Source organism: Tachysurus fulvidraco, chromosome 1 (genome assembly GCF_022655615.1).
Source record: "Tachysurus fulvidraco isolate hzauxx_2018 chromosome 1, HZAU_PFXX_2.0, whole genome shotgun sequence".
Classification (NCBI taxonomy): Eukaryota; Metazoa; Chordata; class Actinopteri; order Siluriformes; family Bagridae; genus Tachysurus; species Tachysurus fulvidraco.
The window spans coordinates 10,157,046-10,177,176 of NC_062518.1; the positions used below are offsets into that span (position 1 = coordinate 10,157,046).

General features: G+C 36.7%; 1 protein-coding gene across 3 annotated transcripts; it reads left to right on the top strand.

The window, feature by feature from the left end:
* Positions 1–827: 827 nt before the first annotated feature.
* LOC113636798 (myocardial zonula adherens protein) lies at positions 828–19,587 on the top strand. Of its 3 annotated transcripts, XR_007144640.1 has the most exons (15): positions 829–1,280; positions 4,790–4,876; positions 9,683–9,775; positions 12,240–12,383; positions 13,389–13,481; positions 14,285–14,398; positions 14,670–14,822; positions 14,959–15,084; positions 15,923–16,051; positions 16,139–16,230; positions 16,348–16,453; positions 17,208–17,291; positions 18,062–18,168; positions 18,277–18,985; positions 19,163–19,587. XR_007144640.1 is itself a non-coding variant. In XM_047822118.1 (14 exons), the coding sequence occupies exons 1-14, from the start codon at positions 1,215–1,217 to the stop codon at positions 18,593–18,595; spliced, it is 1,668 nt and encodes a 555-aa protein (XP_047678074.1). In that variant the 5' UTR covers positions 828–1,214; the 3' UTR covers positions 18,596–19,587. The 3 variants fall into 3 exon arrangements, 2 of the variants coding, with proteins under 2 accessions (XP_047678074.1, XP_026992917.1); XM_047822118.1 differs by having other exon boundaries at positions 828–1,280; positions 18,107–18,168; positions 18,277–19,587; XM_027137116.2 differs by having other exon boundaries at positions 18,277–19,587.
* Positions 19,588–20,131: the final 544 nt, after the last annotated feature.

A 20,131-nucleotide genomic window follows, 5' to 3' on the forward strand; every position in this document is an offset into this window, starting at 1 on the left:
AACAGATGTGTCTAAAATGGTCAAAAAAAAAGGGTTAAATGTGCTTAAATTGATTTTCCCATAACTCTGATACTCCTTCTACAGGAAATAGTCTTGTATATGTCATAATCATCCATAAGTTAATGAGTTGCCTACCCCAAATACTAAACAAACTATATATTGGTCATATTTTTATCTGAGGCTACTAAATCAAATTCTTATCATAGTCATAGGTCATCGTTAAATTCTGAATCGTTGACAGTCATGTAAATCAATATGTTATTGTATCATTAAATATTGAAAGCTTGTCTAACAATTAAAATGACAGTTTATTGTATCATTATGAGGTTCATACTTCTAATGCCTCTTAACAATCTTTCACCTAAACTATCCTGCCGTTAAACAAGTCTGTTTCACATTTTAGCAGCTGCTGTGTTATTGGTTTGTTTGGTTAGTGTAGTGTGAATTTTTCATAGCAGTTTCAGTGATAAACTGATGCCTATTCCTTTTCATTTCTGGGTGTGTATTGGTGTGTTTATGCTACACCTATGAAGCAGAAACAGCAGGCTGAAAGTCCTGATATACAGACATGCGGGTGGAGACCAAAGATCAGGAGAAATGTAGAAGGACAGGTCATTCCGGTGGCTCAACAAACATAGCTGTGACATACACACATACAAGTACACACAAACATTCACACACACACACACGCACGCACGCACGCGCGCGCACACACACACACACACACACACACACGCACGCACGCACGCACGCACGCACGCACATTCAGTCTTTCTAGTAGCCTCTCGCTTGGTCTCTCTCTCTCTCTCTCTCTCTCTCTCTCTCTCTCTCTCTCTCTCTCTCTCTCTCTGAGTATCTCTAGTTAGGAGGAGCTTGTCTATGTGTTTTTGTGGGTGTGTGTTGTGCATGCTTGTGTGTGTATGTAACACACTTTGGACTTTTTCCCCCTATGCTGTAGTTTGTTTCTTTCCACTGTCCTTTGCACTTTGGAGTACTGGAATCTTTTTTCTCCCCTGCTGCTTACCATCCAGAGGAAGGAATTCTAGCACAGGTCTCTTGCTCAAGGGACACACTTTTTTCCATCCAGCCTCTTTCACATGCTAACTTCTGAAGTTGCTGAATTGCCCAGAGCGGTGGAGCAGGTGGCAGCATTGAGCGGGTGTGAATGTGTGTGTGTTTGCTGTGGTCTAAGAAAGGGACAGTAGTACGGAGACATGCTGAGAAACGGAAGAGCGGGCTCCTCACTCACTACCACATCCACTACGGATCACGGGAGTGAGGTAAGTAAGAGCCTATGGAGAACAGAACACGTCCAGTCACACTTCCTCTCTCACATTCCCTCTCACTTCCCTTTTCTTTGGCCCTTGACCAACGTGAGGTGTTAATGTTTGTTTGTTCGCATCCTTCTCTCTTTGACTGCATGTCTATCTTTCACACTCTGGTCTGTGGTTAATTTAACACATCATGGCTAATCATTCTCAGAGCTGGTCCCTGTGTTGGCTCAAGGATAAGATTAGCACAGAGAGCAGGCAGTGTAATGAGAGCTGCCAGAGCCCTGTCATGTTTATTTTATCAGCGCTTGCCATTGAATTGTCAGTCACAGTGTTCTTTCTCACGGCTAATCAACACATGGACGCTAAGTTAATCTCCATAAAAGTCATCTAAAAGACAATGTAAATAATTTATGACTGCAACAATGAGTATATATTGGTCTAAGACAATAATTGTATTTGTCTTTGAAGACAGTTCATCTTTTATGAAAAAATAAACCGAACAAAACAATATGTATAATTATTACAGGATATATGGTCACTCCATTTTAACAAGAACTCCTGTATACCTGGTTATTTACAGTATGTAGTTATCCAATCAGCCAATCACGTGGCAGCAGCTCGGTGCATTTAATGTATACATCAAACATCAGAATAAAGAAGTAGTGTGATCACTGTGACTTTAATAGTGTCATGGTTGTTAATACCAGATGAGCTGGTTTGAGTATTTCAGAAACTATCAATGTCAATGCCAATGTCAATTTTATTTCTATAGCACAACTACACACAACACCAGTTGACCAGTGTGCTTTACATCAATGCAAAAAAAACAATAAAATATCAATAATAGATAAAAACAAAAACATAAAAGAACACAAACACACAATACAGTACAATATATTTCATCCGGGACCATATGCTGATTCAAAAAAGGTATGTTTTAAACCAAACTTTAAAAACCGATATGGAAGGAGAGAATCTAATAACTAACAGGCAACGCATTCCACAGTCTGGGAGCAGCTAACGGTCACCCCTACTTTTGAGCTTTGATTTTGGAATGCGTAGCAGTCTCTGATCAGATGACCGGAGAGGCACAACTGGACGATGTTCTGACAGTAAATCGGAGAGATAAGGAGGGGCTGAACCATTTAAAGATTTAAATACTAATAGAAGAATTTCAAAATCAACATGGTATCGTACCGGCAACCAGTGCAGAGAACGTAGTACAAGAGTAATGTGGTCTCGTCCTCCAAGACTGACGGCATGCCATGTACACCACCGCCATCTTGATTCACCCTTGATTCACCTCAATTTATTTCATGAAACTAATGACCTCCTATGGTGATTTTCACACACAACAGTCTCATAAGTTTATACAGAATGGTGTGCAAATCAAATTAGATTGAGTGAGTGACTGTTCCTTAGGTGGAAACACCTTGTTGATGACAATACAGAGGAAAATTACCATACATTTTTAAGCTGCCACAAAGGACATTTAAATAATCACTCTTTACAACCACAGTGAGCAATAAAGCATCACAGGAAGAGCAAAACTTAAATCTTTCCTTGTGGCAAACGGCTAAAACTACAGAAGACGACATTGGGCTTGGATTCAAGAACAGGAATCTGAGCACAGGCTTATACATGTGGTCTACAACCTAATGTGGTCTTCTGCTTCTGTAGCTCATCCACAGCAAGGTTCAATGTTTTGCATGCAGTGATGCCTTTTTTATACACACTAGTTACTGTAGACATCCTGTCAGTTAAGACCAGTCTTATGCTACTTCTCTGATCTCTTTTATCAACAAGGTGTTTCATCCTGCAGACCCTCCTCTCACAGGGTGTTTTTTGTTTTTCACACCATTCTATATAAACTCTAGAGGATGTAGTGTGTGAAAACCACCAGTCACCAGTTTCTGAAAAACTCAAACCAGGCCATCTCTCACCAGCTACCAAAACCCATGTTTTTCCTCATTCCAATGTTTGACGTGAACATTAACTGAAACTCTTTCATTGAAACTGTACCACATGATTGGCTGATTAGATAACTGCATAAATGAGCAGGTGTAGAGGTAGTGTGTGTAGAGCTACTGTTACTTCTCTGTTTCTTTATAAAATACAGGAAAATAAGTCAGTTTTTGAGCGGCATTTTTTTGCTGTTCTGGAAACAGCTTTTGTTACCTTTCTCAAGAAAATTGGGTCATGCCTTGTGAGTTTACAGTTATTAGCTGTAGCTTATCTGTCCCTATGCAATTTGCTATCACCCTCTCCTCCTTTACTGAACAGAAAGGGCTCACTACAGGACCACCACTGAGATGATATGATTTTAGTGGAGATTCATTCTGAGCACAGTTACACTGTATATCACATGCCACTGGGGTCATAAGTTGACCACCGTCGAAGTATATCGCATACAGAGCAAACAAAACACAAGTTATACATAAATAAGTTAAACCTCTACACCTACAGTTTAAAATGTTATACTACATTCAAAATGCCCTGGTGATATGGATGGTGATACCGATAAAGTGTTATGTCAGTTACGTAGACAACAAAGTTTGTGTTTTAGCCTCTAGAATGAAAGGGATATTGTTTATATTCACTTCAGTATACACATGAATTGGCATAGCATTTACATGTGGTGTAATTTGCCTGGACCGTAAGCGAGGGTGTGGTAGTTACAGCCTGTATATATGTCTAGTGTGGACAGTAGCAAACAATAGTGCAGCATATGACATTATTGTGATAAATAATGACTCATTTTGTGATATAAGGAATTTATAAGGAATATAAGAAATATAAGAACATTTCTTGGATATTTTCTTACTTTTATTCCTCCCACTGTGTTTGCTGTAGCTGTATCTTATTTTTGCCAAGTTTCCCTATGGTCCCTTCCTGCCTTCCTTCCTTCCTCTTTGACAAAGCATCTAAAACATGTTAACAATGGCTCAACTCCATTTTATAATATTTTGTCTAAACACAATAGCCGTCACACTGACTCTCTAATGTGTTGCCATCAATTTACAATTGCAACAATTAGAATAAATATCCATGTTTAAACTATAAAGCTCTGCCTCTACATGCACATAATGAGGTTTTGAAACAGATGAAAGCAGGGGATGGGAGTAGGGCTTACTGACTGGAATCAGACCAACTGAAGTCTGTTATCGAAATAACCATCATCTCTTATGTACTAGCACAATCAATGAATCAGGAGATGATAGCAAAATTATATTAAATGTTCCAGGCCTCTTTCAAAAAAATGAAGGAATCCAAATTGTACAATAAAATACCAGGCTTGAATGAGGTCAGGCTTTGACTGAAACATTGCAGATAAAATTCTGATCTGAGATAACATTCTTAGAAAATAAAAGTGTTCAGTAGACTGACCTTGATAAATGGCTAGTCCTGTAGTTGTCATGTTGTTTTTACTAGCCTTTTATTACCCTCATTTTGTGTGTGTGTGTGTGTTTGTGTTTGTTTGCACATGTGTGTGTGACTGTCACTGATATGGACAGAGAGGAGTCAGGCGACTCAGATTGACCCTCCGATCTGATGACCTCCCCACTGGACAGAATGACAAAACAAACAGTTCTGCACGCTCTGTAAGTGTTATTATTCTTATTCTTATTCTTATTATTATTATTATTATTTTTGCTTATCCATCACTAAAATCTACATAGAGGAGCCGTCAAAACTGCCTCACGTCTCTCTAAATCATTATTATTTTTTTTTTTACAAAAATCTATTATTATTCATGTTACAGTAAGATTCATATTAATGAAATAAAAATGTGTAGTTGTACAACATAGGGTTTACTAAAAAAATTAAGAATTCTAATTAATTAATAAATATATATTATTTCTATATATGATTGTCATTATTTAATACATTCTACTAAGTCCTAGGATATTCAGCAAATCTGAAATATACAGTATGTAAGAGTATAATAGGAACACTATTATACTAAAAAATAATAGAGTATGAATACACAGAAATGAAATGAATAAGACCATTAACACAATGAATTACTACATATACCTGCCAATGAATGCTGTAGTATCTGACATAGCTATGTTCTTTATGTTTGTAGCATACAGCTATAACAAACCAATTAGTTTTATCAATTTGAAATTGACAAATAATGGTGTAGTATCAGAGAGGTAATGTACTTATCTTTGTAGTAATGGGTGTGGCATACACACACACACACACACACACACACACACACACACACACACACACACACACACACACACACACACACACACACACACACACATAGTGTAACATCAGTCATGTAGACATCATTATAACAATATTTTACAGCATTTTTTCAGATGCCTTTATTCAGAGCAGCTTATGTTTTATATTTTATTTTTGTACAACTGAGCAGTTGAGGGCCTTGTTTAGGGGCCCAGCACTGGCAGCTTGATGGCCCTGGGATTCAAACTTATGACCTTAAAATCATTAGTCCAACACCTTAAACTCTAGACTACCACATCCACATCCACATAACCTATAACCTATAAAATATAACGATAAACTATAACCATGACCTATGCTTATATAGTTTTTAACAAGGCAGTGTAACATTTGGCACAGAGAATAGCAGTGTCTCTGTGTGTCACACTATGTGTGTGACACACAGAGAATAGCAGTGTCTCTGTGTGTCACACTATGTGTGTTCTGTATTCTCTGTACCTTGGACTGATAGGATTTCACTGCCACACCACTGCCTTCTCCTTAAAGATACCAGTCTAACCCTAACCCTAACCCATTTCTGATTATGGTACAGAATGGATAAGTCCTGCAGTAGTGTAGATGAGAGTGTGAACAAATGTCAGACTTGTGTAATGAGCTGCACAATGCCAGGGTGGGATGAATTTCTTCTTATTTATTACCATATATTTTGAGCAATAGAACACATTTTTGCCCTTATGTGCTATGTAGTAAAACAGTTGCTAACCCTAACCCTAAAACCCTTGGGTATTGGGATTTGTGATTATTCTTTCTGACCCTGGAAATGTCCTGAAGTGTGCACATGGGGTGCACATTGTTCGACTCATCAGTCTTCACAGTCAACCGAAACATTTTGGTCTGATATGATGGCTGAACCAAACCAGACAGTTACTGTAACGCACAGAACAGAGTCACTGATGGCAGAGTATTTCTGTATCAGCAGCTCCTGTGACCGGGTGAACTTCCTAAGTTGGCAGAGGTACAGTAATGCATCCTCTGCTGGATGTTCCTCCCACTTCAGGTCCTATGATGGGTATTTTACGGGGATGTTGCTTAGGTGTTTTCTTCTATGGTTTGATGAAGGTGTCTAAGTTTTCATGTGAACAAGGGTTTGACATCTTTTTGGGTAGGAGTTACAGTTAATTCTTTCTCATTAGCACACCAATTAACAGTCCTGATTACAGGCTTAGCAGATTTTGGTAGGACACTTGACTGGGAAGAGATTATTCATTATTTAGAAGCAGCCTAAGAGGAAGATATACACACATGTACATTAGAAGAGTGAAATTCTTTCTTCACATATCCTAATTTTGTAAGTTGGGTTCAGCCATGATTCAGCGACCCTGGAGCAGAGAGGATTAAGGGGCTTTCACAGGGGCGCAATAGTGGCAGCTTGGAAGGGCTGAGGCTTGAACACCGATCATCCATTAAAAAATCCAGAGCACTAAACTCTGGAGCTATAACTGCCCTACCACTTTTGTATGGTGTAGCATTCATCCAGTATTTTACTGTCTCCTGTGTGACATGCAGTGTACTGGATTTATTTATGTAGCTCAAGGCTGAGGTTAGCTGTACTCCAATTTTAATTGTAATATACTGGATGTCTGTAATGAAACCACTGGATATATGTTGAGCAGATTTGTTCATCTGAATAGAATGAGCAAAATCTGCAAATCTGCAGCCAAATCTGCATGCTGTAAATAACACATACAGTACAAAATCATTTTTTTTTATTTAATATGAATTTTACTCTTATTTGTTACTGAATTTTTAAACATTCTGTAGCGATTAATTTATATTACATTTATATATGAACGCCTCTGTCTGTGATCCATACTGAGTGTGTTTCGGTGCTGTCTTTCAACATATTTTTAAAGGTTTTTTTGAAGATAATTATGGGAAAGGACTACAGTATTACAAGCAAAATTATAGTGTTAGTTTAACGTAAAGTCAGTCTAATCATAATGGTTTTAATCTTAAAACCTGTTTAAATGGAGACAATGGAAATATAGTATTATAATCTAGCATAGTCAGTATTCTTCCCTACCACTCTATTCGTTTAAACATAAATGTTTAATTTAGAATCTTCTCATAAAGCCATGTACCTGTTTCTACATGTTAATACAGGTAGAATAATTGAAATGAAATCCTCCAATTTGTAGCTTGCTGAATATATGTTAATTCTTCATTCTGATCACAGAGAAATCCTCTGAAATGGTCATAGCTAAGTTTAAATTTAGCTCCAAAACAAGAACAACATTTTTTACGCAACTACGCAGAGAAAAAGGACAAACCACTGTGACGTAGAAGAAGAGGACAAGTAGAACTAGCTTGATGAGTAGCTTGAGGTGTCACAAGAAAGCATTCTTATATTTTGATGCTAAAGATATTGTGTTACAGACATAACAATACAAAATTGAGAGAGATCCATCATGTAATTAAATAGGGTTGGCCCAGTAACCTAATGCTCTGTGCTCTGCCAGTCCCAGCTACTCAGTATGTGTTACATGAATAAAGCTTTGTTACTACTATCATTGGTGATGGTTTTTTAATGAAATGCAGCAAGAGACTGACACATTTTCATGATACATACACATACATATGCTTGGTTTGTTGATGCAATGCATTTTTCTGCTACATTTTGGAGGCAAAAATATTAATCAACAATAAAAAAAAGTAGCTGATATTTTATAGTTATAATTTATTTCTAGAAAATATGTTAGGTAAATTGGTGGTTTTAAGTTATTTAAAGGCTTACATAACCACAGTTCCCTGTGATGATTAAGACTGTTGTTAGCTTTATCTTATCTGCCTGTCTAAATTTACATCCAGAGTGTGCAGAAGCCAGGAAGTCGCCTTTCCTGAATCCAAAAATCAAATAATCTAATAATGCCCGACTATAAAATGCTATCTCCGTGCTCTACTGACTCACCAAAAAGACACCATATTTCAGGGCATGGCAATGATATCTGATGCTATTGGGTCTTTGAAGCTGACTCGGTTTGATTGACTGGTGCTGCTCCTTCCCAAATTCTTCAAGTCGTTCATATTTGTTTCTTCTCATACTGCTCTTTGTGCAATTTTTGTGTAATAGTGAAAGGGATCATTGATCTTGTTTCTCTGAAAGAAGTGGGCATGCCAATTTTCTGTTGTCATTAGATCACTATGTGAATAGTTTAGTTTATATGCAGGACTGCTATGAGAATTGTTCGGTGGATATTATTTAAAGATGAGATCATTTATAAGGGTGTTGTATAGAATATGGTCCATTGCATTCTGCATTTTGTAGGCAGTAAAACAGAAGAAGCTGCAGCTGCTACATGAACCCAGTTACATCTATGGTAAAATATGTACTCCTTGGTGAAAAGGGAATACTTCTTCCTGAATTTGAGGAAACGTCTGGATTTGGTTAAACCGCCTCTTACGTGGATGCGATTAAGAGAATCAGACAGTCAGACTGTCCAAAAATACACAAGTCTGAGTGAATGGGCCACTAAATCAATGTCTAGTCAATGTTTTTGTCTTATATTTGGTGGGAAAATTGTATTCTTTGGTTAGTTAAATGAAACCAGTAGAAACTAAGCAGACTCACAAAAACGTTAGCAAACTTTACTTTTTTCATTTATTCCACAGAACCTTTATCTTCAGCACGTGTTCTTTACTAAAAACATGACTATAGTATACCTTTAAAAATACTCAGTGGTACATAACTGGACCTTAAGGAATAAGAACCTTTTCAAAATCTTTATCCGTAAGTGTGTCGTTTGTAATGCAGAATTTTTCTGGAACGGATAATTGAAACTTATGGGTTATATGTATCTAAGTATATTGTTTACAGATGATATTAATAATAGAATATTTAATTTCTTAAATAAATAAGGATAAATAATGATACATGGATAGACTAAAGGTTTGAAAGTGAGCCTTGTGGATTTAAAGTAACATATAACTAAAGGTAAAAAAACACCACCTGAGCATCAAAAAGGCCACAGTTTAGAATAACACAATGTTTTTGAAAACATACAATTATATCCAATGATATGCAGAAATACCTGTTTTGTGACATTTTGGCTGTAAAGGGACACACCTGGTATGGGTGTCTGATCGGTTCTCAACATTACGTTCACAGACATGTAGACACAAGTAGTTAAGCATGTGTTGTGTTGCAGGATAGCAAGATGGTCAGCGGCAGCTGGATGAAAAAGAATGGCCTCATGCAGAGAGAAAGACCTCCAGGAAGAGAATCATCTGCCCAGGAGAAGGTACGAGAACCAGACATATCATATCGTCCTATCATCCTATTATTTCACTGATCTCATGCACCATGAGCTGATGTTTATTCGTAATGTGTAAAGCTTCTACATTAATGTTGTGATTGTTTCATTATTGCTTGGAGGAGGAGGCAAATCAGAACTATGAACATAGTATTATTTAACATCTAATGTATTAATATGTGCACAAGTTATGTGTGGATCTCTATTGATTCTCAACATAGATCCTTCTTTGTCCAATATTTTTACAAATTCAAAATTTATGCTTCGTGAGTTGTATTTAATCCTGGTCTAAGTTTTAAAGAAAATATCATTAACACCAATATCATTTTGGTGTTACTTTTTTATCGCATCAATTTTAGCTGCTTTTTTTTTCTTAAATCCTGCTACTGAGTTGGTTTAAAATGGCCATGTATAGATTAGATTAGATTAGATTAGATTCAACTTTACTGTCATTGTGCAAGGTACATGTACAGAGCCAATGAAATGCATTTAGCATCTAACCAGAAGTGCATAGATAGCTTATTTACAAGTGGCAGTGTAATAAACAAGGGTATGAGGTTATACAGAAGGTGTAGTAATATGTATATATAACTGAATAATGATCTTGCGAGTAACATAATTGATATTAGACAAATGGGTGAATTCATCATAGTGGGCAATCAGAATTGAATTCAGGTGATTGTTTAACCAGAGGATGTTTTCTGCCTCGCACCTCCTGACTCCGCCCTGTGTATGCGGAATTTGCATGTTCTACCTGCTTTGGGGGTTTCCCTCAGGTACTCCAGTTCCCACGCCCAGTCCAAAGACGTGAGCTATTGGCATCTCTAAAATGCATGCAATGGGTTGGCAGCCTGTCTATAGTGCCCTGCATGTCTCAGGTCCCCTGAGATAAACTCCAGGTTCCCCAAAAACCTGTGTAGGATAAGCAGTAGAGAAAATGGATGGATTTATGGATAATACAACATACCATACATTAAAAAAAAAGAACATTGATTCTTGCAGCCCATGAATGGAGTTTCCACAATTCACCTATTTTCTCTGCTCTAACCCCCTTCAACAGGACGTTATCCAGAACTGCATTTGTTTGAGGCATTTTTAGATGGCATGGCATAACATATAGCGCTTTTTATTTTCAGTCAACATTTCCTGACATGTACTGTTTTGATTCTCAGGTAATGTCTATAGTATACACTTCACTATCTGAAATGCTCATTTCACACCAGAAGCTATTCTTAGATGTTATATATTTTAATACTATATAATGTAAAGGATCTCTTTCTACATGATGGCACTCCAAGTTATTAACGTGTGCTAATAACTCGCCACTCCAAGTTATTACAACACCATGATTTATGATATGTTACTTCATGTATGTTCAGTATAATTTTGGATAACCTTAGGTCAGACTTTAAAATACAAAGAAATATTGTTCTAAATATGATTTACACACTGTGACATTGTTGAAATGTTGTGAGATCCTGAAGTTAAAGAATCCATATACAGAGTTTAATAGCAGTCAAAAACAAACATACAAAATTATTCCGAGCATGAGAGGTCAAGGGAAAGACACAGGTCAAAAACCAAGAGAGGCAGAGAAAAGGTCATCTCCAAATCCAAAACACAATCTAAGAAACAGGCAACTAGAAAAACACAGCAAAAGTCGGTACACAAGGAAGCAACGAGAAACACACGATGAACAGCTTGGCAAGTAGCAGGCTAACAATACTTTATAAAGAGCAGTAGTGAGAAGATGCAATATATAGCAACAAAGCAGGAATTGTCCTTTAACTAGGGAGAGTCAATATTCTGGAAAGGGCTCCCTCTGGCTGTTAGGAAGGGGCATAGCAGGGGAAATTGTCACAAGAGTATATTTAAAAGACTTAAAAGAAATACATTTGGCAAGTGAGAGTCTTTATTTTAAGCTAGGCCCATAACTGTTCTTATAAGATATACGAAAAAGATAGATGTTCAGCTCATCCACTGATGACATCCCAGATTCATCACGTTAATAAAAGTTAGCAGTGTGAGATTACAGTTCTGAATGTTTTCAGAATATTCTGTATTTGTCAGCTGAAGCCCAGAGAGAATAGGGGAAGGCAGCACTGAGGCATAACGCTCTCAACACTATAGACTGTACAGCAGGAAACATTACACCATCAGTTAGGACTTTTTGTCACTGCCTGTTCACAAAATCCCATATCTGTTCACTCAGCAACACTGCAGAGAAAAACAAAACATCCCAGCATGCGCATGTAGACGCTTTCTCCTTCTCACTAGCCAAACGAAACAATTTCTTATATTTACACAGGTGTTTTGAGTATGTGCACACCACACAAGGACACACACACAAGGTCGCACACATGGCATAAATAGAACATTCAGCTTTTTCCATTTTGTCAATTACATACATTTACACAGATGGAAATCTGACCCGTCACATTGTCTTCCTCAGCAATCTTACAGCGTAAGCAATGGAGATGTTACTGAGCGAGAGACGCTGCCGGGACTCCGGGTGTTCGGTGTGGTGCAGCAGGAAGCGATGGCTGGTGAGCTGCCTGCCAGTGAATTGAGAGATGACATGAGATACATCAGAGAGGTGAGTGCAGAAAGGAACAGAAAGAGGGGGCATAAACATGTGAGGTGTCATGGGAAGGAAAATATACCAAGTATCCGACAGTCTACATCTTAGGACACATGTCAGAGAGATCTTAGTCTAGTTCTAGGTCAGTCAAAACTTCCTCCTTATAGTGTCCCTGAATGCTGAAAGGAAGTGACAACATACTTTAGGCCTCAGTGATGCCCTAGTCATGAACATCCAGGGTTGATATACTGTGGGGGACGTGGTAGCCTAGTGGTTTAGGTGTTGGGCTACCAATCGGAAGGTTGTGAGTTTGATTCCTATGTCCACCAAGCTGCCACTGCTGGGCCTCTGAGCAAGGCCCTTAACCCTCAATTGCTCAGTTGTATAAAAATGTAAGTCGATCTGGATAAGGGCGTCTGCTAAATGTTGTAAATGTAAAGTCTTAATTTCCAATGAATTGTAATTTTAAAAAGCATATACTGACCGGTTATCATCAAATGGTTTATAAAAATCCCAGTTTTTTTTAATTCAGGCATCTATTACATTCTTCTTGTCAGTGTTTTACAGCTTCATAACTCTGTCATAAACTGTCACTGCAATACTGATATAGAGGTGGACAGGAAGAATCATCAGACACACCGACACACAGAATAATAATAATAATAAAACACAATAATAATAATAATAATAATAATAATAATAATTGTTCTTCTTTTTCTTATTAATATTGTTGTTGTTTTTATTATTATTATATAAATAGAATTGTTATATAATACAAAGTTATTATTATTTTTAATAGTAGTAGTAGTAGTAGTAGTAGCAGTAGCTGTAGTAAGTTTAAAAATATTTGAACTGTTAATTATTATAAAATAATTACTGTTAATATTTTTAATAAATGTATGATTGAATCTGTACATATACAATGGTTCAGATGTTTGTGATGTGTCTGTTAAAAGTATTGTGATAGTGAAAAAATTGATTCAGATTCTGATTTAATTATGGAAAACATTTATTTTGCAGGTGCGGGACTCTTTAGAGAAAGTCAGAGAGCGGCTGTACGGTCAGTTTGGTGGAATGCAGCAATCAATGCAAAAACTCTCACAGGAATTAAGGGTAAGAATATAAAAAGTGTTGTAAACTGTTAATAAGCATTAAGTTGGACAGCAAGAACCAGGGCTCAGGAACAGCTGATACAATTTTAAAAATCCAGATCTACAAACCATAACAAACTGGTAAAATGACCAAAATTATTTCTGCATAATAATTTAGTCTATTAATCAGCAATCCATTACTAGACCAATGAGTTGAAGAACATCTCACAAGTTCATTTATTAAAATTAGATATTTATGGAATCCAATCTTGCCCCTTGACTTCACATACTGAGACTGATATCTGATATCTGAAGACATTTTCAAAAAAAACAAGAACAACAACTATTTTTTATAGGATTACATTAAATGAATTAATGAAACAAAATAATGCTCAAATTGAGTTAAAACCCCAACTTAATTTATATGAGAAATTCCTTCTTCTAACTCTACTACAAAAGTAAAACTAGCTACCACTGAATGTACTTTGTGTTCATGTAAACTACACAATTCCACAAATTTAAATTAAATATAAAACTTACAAAATCTGAAAAAGTATATAAGAATGTATAGATCAAATATTTCTAAATATCTCTAATGATCATACAGCTTTTACCTTTTAAATAGAGATTTAAAGAAACCGATATTTAGTCAACAAAAACGTCTCCTGACCTGTAAAGTAAAGAGATCATGGTGGGAGATTTAGCTGAGAAAAATGTCAAAAGATATTTTTACAACCAGGTTGCAAGCACAATATTGTTTTTTTTAGTACATATCAGGTTGTAATGATTGCAATGTCTAACAGCATGTGCCTATGTGTGCTATAGGTGGCTAACTCACACAAGCACTATTTGGAAGCAGAAGTAAGATCAGGGAGAGAAGCCGTCGACAGTTTCGATCAGATGAACAGCTCTCTCATATCAGCCAACATTGACTTGCAGGTAATGTAATAAAAAAAAAAGCATCAACAACCCCCTTGTTAGGTAACAGTTGCTCAAGGTACTGATATGCCAGAAAAGAGTATGAAAAAGTACGTTTAACGAGATTAACTGTTCCCACACAAATGCAAATCATGAACATACTTAACCTTTTATTTACCGTCTCTGTTCACACACAGCGCCCTACACAGCCAAACTCCCTGCAACCTGAATGTGAAATTATGTTTTTTTAAGGTGTGTTACTGAGTGTGTGTTTGGTATTTGCTCGGTGTAGAAGTCGCTGCTGGAGAGCTGTCATGGTCGTGTGGGAAACAGAGAGGAGATGAAAGCTATGCGTATTTCCTTCGAAAAGACTGAGGAGAAACTGCGAGAGAGGGAGAGACAGCTGGCTGCTGCCCATACAGAAAACCGCATGCTGAAACAACAGGTATTGTATACACACACACACACACATGCTTTTTAAATATGGAGTGTAAATATTGTCTTTATGGATGATAATCAATCTACATTAAAACACACCCATGTTTCCATCGGTCGGTGAATGTGTGTGTGTGTGTGTGTAGGTAGAGACCTCTAAAGAGGCCAGTGCTCAGGCTTTGAAGGAGATGAGTGTTAAACTCCAGCAGCAGTTTGACCAGCAGATGCAGGAACAGCAGAGGAAACACAGACAGGAAATCGAAGCTCTACAGGTACACACTTACAACAACACAACCACAATAACCCTCAAATACCCCCAAATACTACTTTTTATTAGCAAATACAGAGCTTCTGTCATATTATAGAATGTGTATGAATGTATGAGCACCTTTTTAAATAAACACCAACTACAGTTTGGCTTCTTCAGTTAATGTGATGCTAAATTTAGATTGATATTTAGGTATAAGTAGCACTTTAGGTATTTCGTTTTTTTTTTGTCCATTCATCCATTATTCTATTTATCCTTCAACCATTTATTTCTTTTTATTGAACATCTTATATATATGTTCAGTTTATATATATAACTGAATATTATGATTGCAAATTCATAACTGAATAAAAAGCTATCATTATAATCATAACCATCTAATCTAATCTAATCTAATATAATATAATCTAATATAATATAATATAATATAAAGTCTATTTAATAATAGTACTTCCTGCTATTTTAGAATGGTAAGAAATACTGAATTGTTAGCAGGTTTGCTCGTACCTCCTGGGCTGGGTGTTCGATTCCCACCTCCACCCTGTGTTTGCATGTTCTTGCTTTACTTTCTTCGGTTTTCAACAGGGACTCAGGTTTCCTCCTTCAGTCCAAAGACATTGGTTTCTGTAAATTTTCCATAGTGTCTGAATGTGTGTGTGTATGTGAGATTGTGCCCTATGATGGGTTGACCCCCTGTTGGCACCCGGTCTGGGATAGACGCCTGGCTCTCCATGTCCCTGTGTAGGATAATCAATATAGAAAATAAATGGATGACTAGAATATGACAGCTGCATTTCCTGATTGAACCTAACACCTGGATGTTTTGCTGTGATAAATTCCAGGTCCAGCTGGATGAGTATATGAGGCGGCTGGAGGAAGCTGAGAGAAACATAAGGATTGTGGAGGCAAAAATAGCCGAAAGGGACCAGAGGATCTGCGAGGTGGAGCGTCTGCTTGATTGCATGGCTCAGGTACTGTAAGTGTGTAAACAAAAACCTCCAAGGAAACATCGCATGAATCAACGGAAACATCTGACAATATGTTTTCTTGTTTCACAGGAAAAAGCACACTTAACCCAGAAACTCTGTGAGTGTGAAATGCGCTTACACAACTTGGGTGAGGATCAACTAGACTCGGGTGGAGCTAAAAAGTAAGTAGACCTCAGATCTAGTCTGAGACCTTAGAAGTAGCCCGAGGCCAGTGCTACATTGGACTGCTTGATTTAATTAAATACTTTCTAGCATGATAACAGAGTGTTGTGTCCCAGGGCTGAGCAGTTTCAGAGGGAGGCGTCAGACCTGAAAGACAGAATAAAGCACCTGAACGACATGGTGTTCTGTCAGCAGAGAAAAGTCAAGGGCATGATAGAAGAGGTGAGAGGTCATGATGTACTGCAGAACAATTCTTTATCAATAATCTATCTATCTATCTATCTATCTATCTATCTATCTATCTATCTATCTATCTATCTATCTATCTATCTATCTATCTATCTATCTATCTATCTATCTATCTATCTATCTATCTATCTAACCATATATATATTATATATATATTATATATTATACTTATATTATATATATATATATAATATAAGTATATTGTATAAAATATTTACAATAAGTAATTCTTAAACTGTGCAGTGTAGTTAGATCAACAGTATGCCTGAGTTGCGTAATGGGCAAAGATTAGGGTATGCCATGGACAGGCATATTTGGACAGGACGATTTCTGAATGACAACAAACACTTTATATAATCACAATTCTGTCATTTGGAGTCACACTACATTAACAACTGTTACCCAAAAAGAGGCAGAACTGAATTCTAGCATTGAGATAAGTTGTAGCTCAAAGGTAACAGTTCTGCATGAATTTGAGCTGCATGAGCCTGAATACCAGCAATGCCAGAGAAGTGATCAATGCCTGAGCCTTCTGAAATGCCCTTAACCCTGAACACTGGTATACTGGATGCTGCTACCACTAAGCTGTAAGTCAGAAAAAAGAACAAATGCATGAAATAAATGCATAACAATGTCATGTTCTGATATTATACTGTATTTAATGAATAATATGATATAATAATATTTCTGGGGTCTGGAAAGTCACACCTTTTTTTCTTTCGTCCAGGTGACAACACTGCGAGCTGATGTGGCACGGAAGGATGTCTACATTTCCGAGTTGCTGGACAGGCTAGCGATAGTGGAGTGTGAGGTAAAAGAGGGAAAGCTTGCGAGCTGTGCTTTGGAACGTCTCTTGTTTTCAATATGCGCAGAAGAGTTGAGCATTCTGCAATTCTGCAGCATTCAGGCATCTCAACCGTGTGCAGCTGTTTTTGCAGTTATTTCACAGTGTTTCATTCTTGCAGTAGCATGGCAAACAAGAGAAATGTCTTTTGCTGTGAAGTTTGGAAGAATGTAAAAAGTGCCTGAAGCTTTCAATTGGTGCTAGAGCATCAAAGTCACCAAATGCTTGCTTTGAAGAACATAATTTGTACCAAGTAATAAACTCCATCATTTGCATAGATTTGATGAATTTGCTACTGAAAGTGCCGCTCAATGAAAGTTGCTAGACCTCGTCCTGTTAAACGAGTAATATCTTCATACTCAACTCTGTAACATATCTGACTCTTTAAAATTGATTAAACCATAATTTACCAATAGATTTTTACTAAATTTCCAGCTCCATTCAGTTTCATAACCAACCAATCAGCTGACTGCTCCTGATGTTTCTTTTGCTCTTCAAACCATTTCCTAAGGTAGATGTTTCCAAATTCCTAAAATCACATGACCATTGCAGAGCATGAATAAATATAGGCTCCAAACCAACTTCACAGCAAAGATGCATTGCAAAGCTTGGATCTCTTGGATTTCTTGAACAGGATCTCTGAGCATGTCTGATTTGTCTTCTGATTGTTTCTGATGACCTGAACTCTTCTCTCTCCTCTGGTCTGACTGTGTGCTGTGCTTTGCTTCTTCTCCCAGAATAATGAGTTAGAAGACAAGCTGAAGTATTTTATGTCTGTACAGAAAGCTACTGAAAATAAGCCCATCACAAAAGATATCGGAGTTGGCTGTGACTTTCCTGTTAGGTAATAAATATGCGTTGGATTATAACATTATAACATTTTAAATTTCAAGGCCACACTAGTCACATTGTCTGCAGCTTTGTAAACATCATGTGATTTCGTTCTTCACAGTCATCCTGATCCCCAGCCGTACGAAGCTCCGTCGTACCCGAGACCTCCGAGCCGACTGAATCAGAGTTTGCTCCGATATTCACCTTTACAGTACAGCAATATGCTCTCAGCAAACACACGGGAGACTGCAACAAGTCCTGTAGTTAACATAGCACCAGCTCCAAGGCCCAATCATGAAGGACTAACACCACCTACCTCCCCAAACACAGTCATTATGCCATCTGCCAGGATTAATCGCCCCAACATCTACACACCGTACATGAGGCTGATGGAGATGTCATCTAAACGTAATACAGACCCGGCTACGTGCAGTGAATAATGCTTTAAATTGGAAAAATTAAGTGTTCATCTTTTTTTTCTTATTCATTTTGTAAGCTATCTACCGATCTGTGAATAACTTATTAAATATATACTAATATAATATTAAATCTATATCAACATAGATATTTTCTGATGCACTTTTCACTTGTTTACAAAAACAGAGGCTTTTTGGAAAATTGCTCCTTTTATTTGGCTTTTCTTACAATGTGTTATTTCTTAATAATGATATAAAATATATGAAATAAATGATATAAAATATAATTTTGTGTAACAATATTTACATTGTTCACATCTGATGCAATATTAAACAGAGATTACCCTTCATTATTAGGTTAATACATCATACACATTGGAAACAGTGGGTTTGACCTCTTTCACATTGCTCTTGGTAAGTGACAGGACATTTCTGTAAGCAGTTCTATAAATAACAAAGATTATCAGGTGCTCCAAATGTAAACTTGTGATAAAGAACTTCGCTTTTTGTCTTCAATTCAGTTCAAAAAGCAGCAGAATATAATGTGAAAACAGTTTGCACTTGCTTTGACTTTTTCTTTCCTTTCCACAGCTACATCTACACAAGTACTGATATAGTGCTGCATTCTAATATCTCTATTTCTCTGCAATAAAAGTGACAAAAAATGAATAAAGGTATTGAGGAGATAAAATGCTTAATTAAAAAGTTCTGCATGAAGAGGAGGAGCGAAGATCTCCAACATTATTAGACATTACAGGAAGAGAGTCAGTGCTGTTATCAGGGAAGGTGTCACTACATATCAGCCTTTACGGTGCTGGTCAGTTCTTTCTGTTTGTACAAAAAATATTCAGCCCTGCATGTTTGAGCTCCATTGTGGAATTCTTTTGGTATATTAATTTATCACTTTCATTGGTTTCTAACAATTTAATAAGGCGTTGTATGTAATATACAAAAAAATCCTTACACAAATAAATATTTTTGCATACTGGAATGAATAAACTGCAGTATAAATTTTATTCTGCTGGATTGTTCTTTGAAGTTCTAAGCCATACTTTTCATAGGTCTTAGTGTAATAAAAATAGATTGCATCCATCACGTTACACAAATGCAAACAATGCAAAGGTAAAGGGGATGATTTAGATTTTTTAATACACTCCGTAAGATGTTTCACGACTTACAGAAACTTCAGTAATGCCAAATAGCCTCCACATCGCCACCTGGTGGGAACACAGAGTACATAATAAACTAGCAACACAATAGTAATAACAACCAGGTATTTATTTATTTGTTTATGTGTTTATTTATTTATTATTACTTAAAGAAACACTTAAATATACAATTGTAATAACAACCAGGTATTTATTTATTTATTATTATTACTTAAATAAACACTTAAATATCCAATAGTAATAACAACCAGGCATTTATCTATCTATCTATCTATCTATCTATCTATCTATCTATCTATCTATCTATCTATCTATCTATCTATCTATCTATCTATTTATTTATTTATTTATTTATTACCTAAAGAAACAAATACGTTGAAAAATTCTAGCA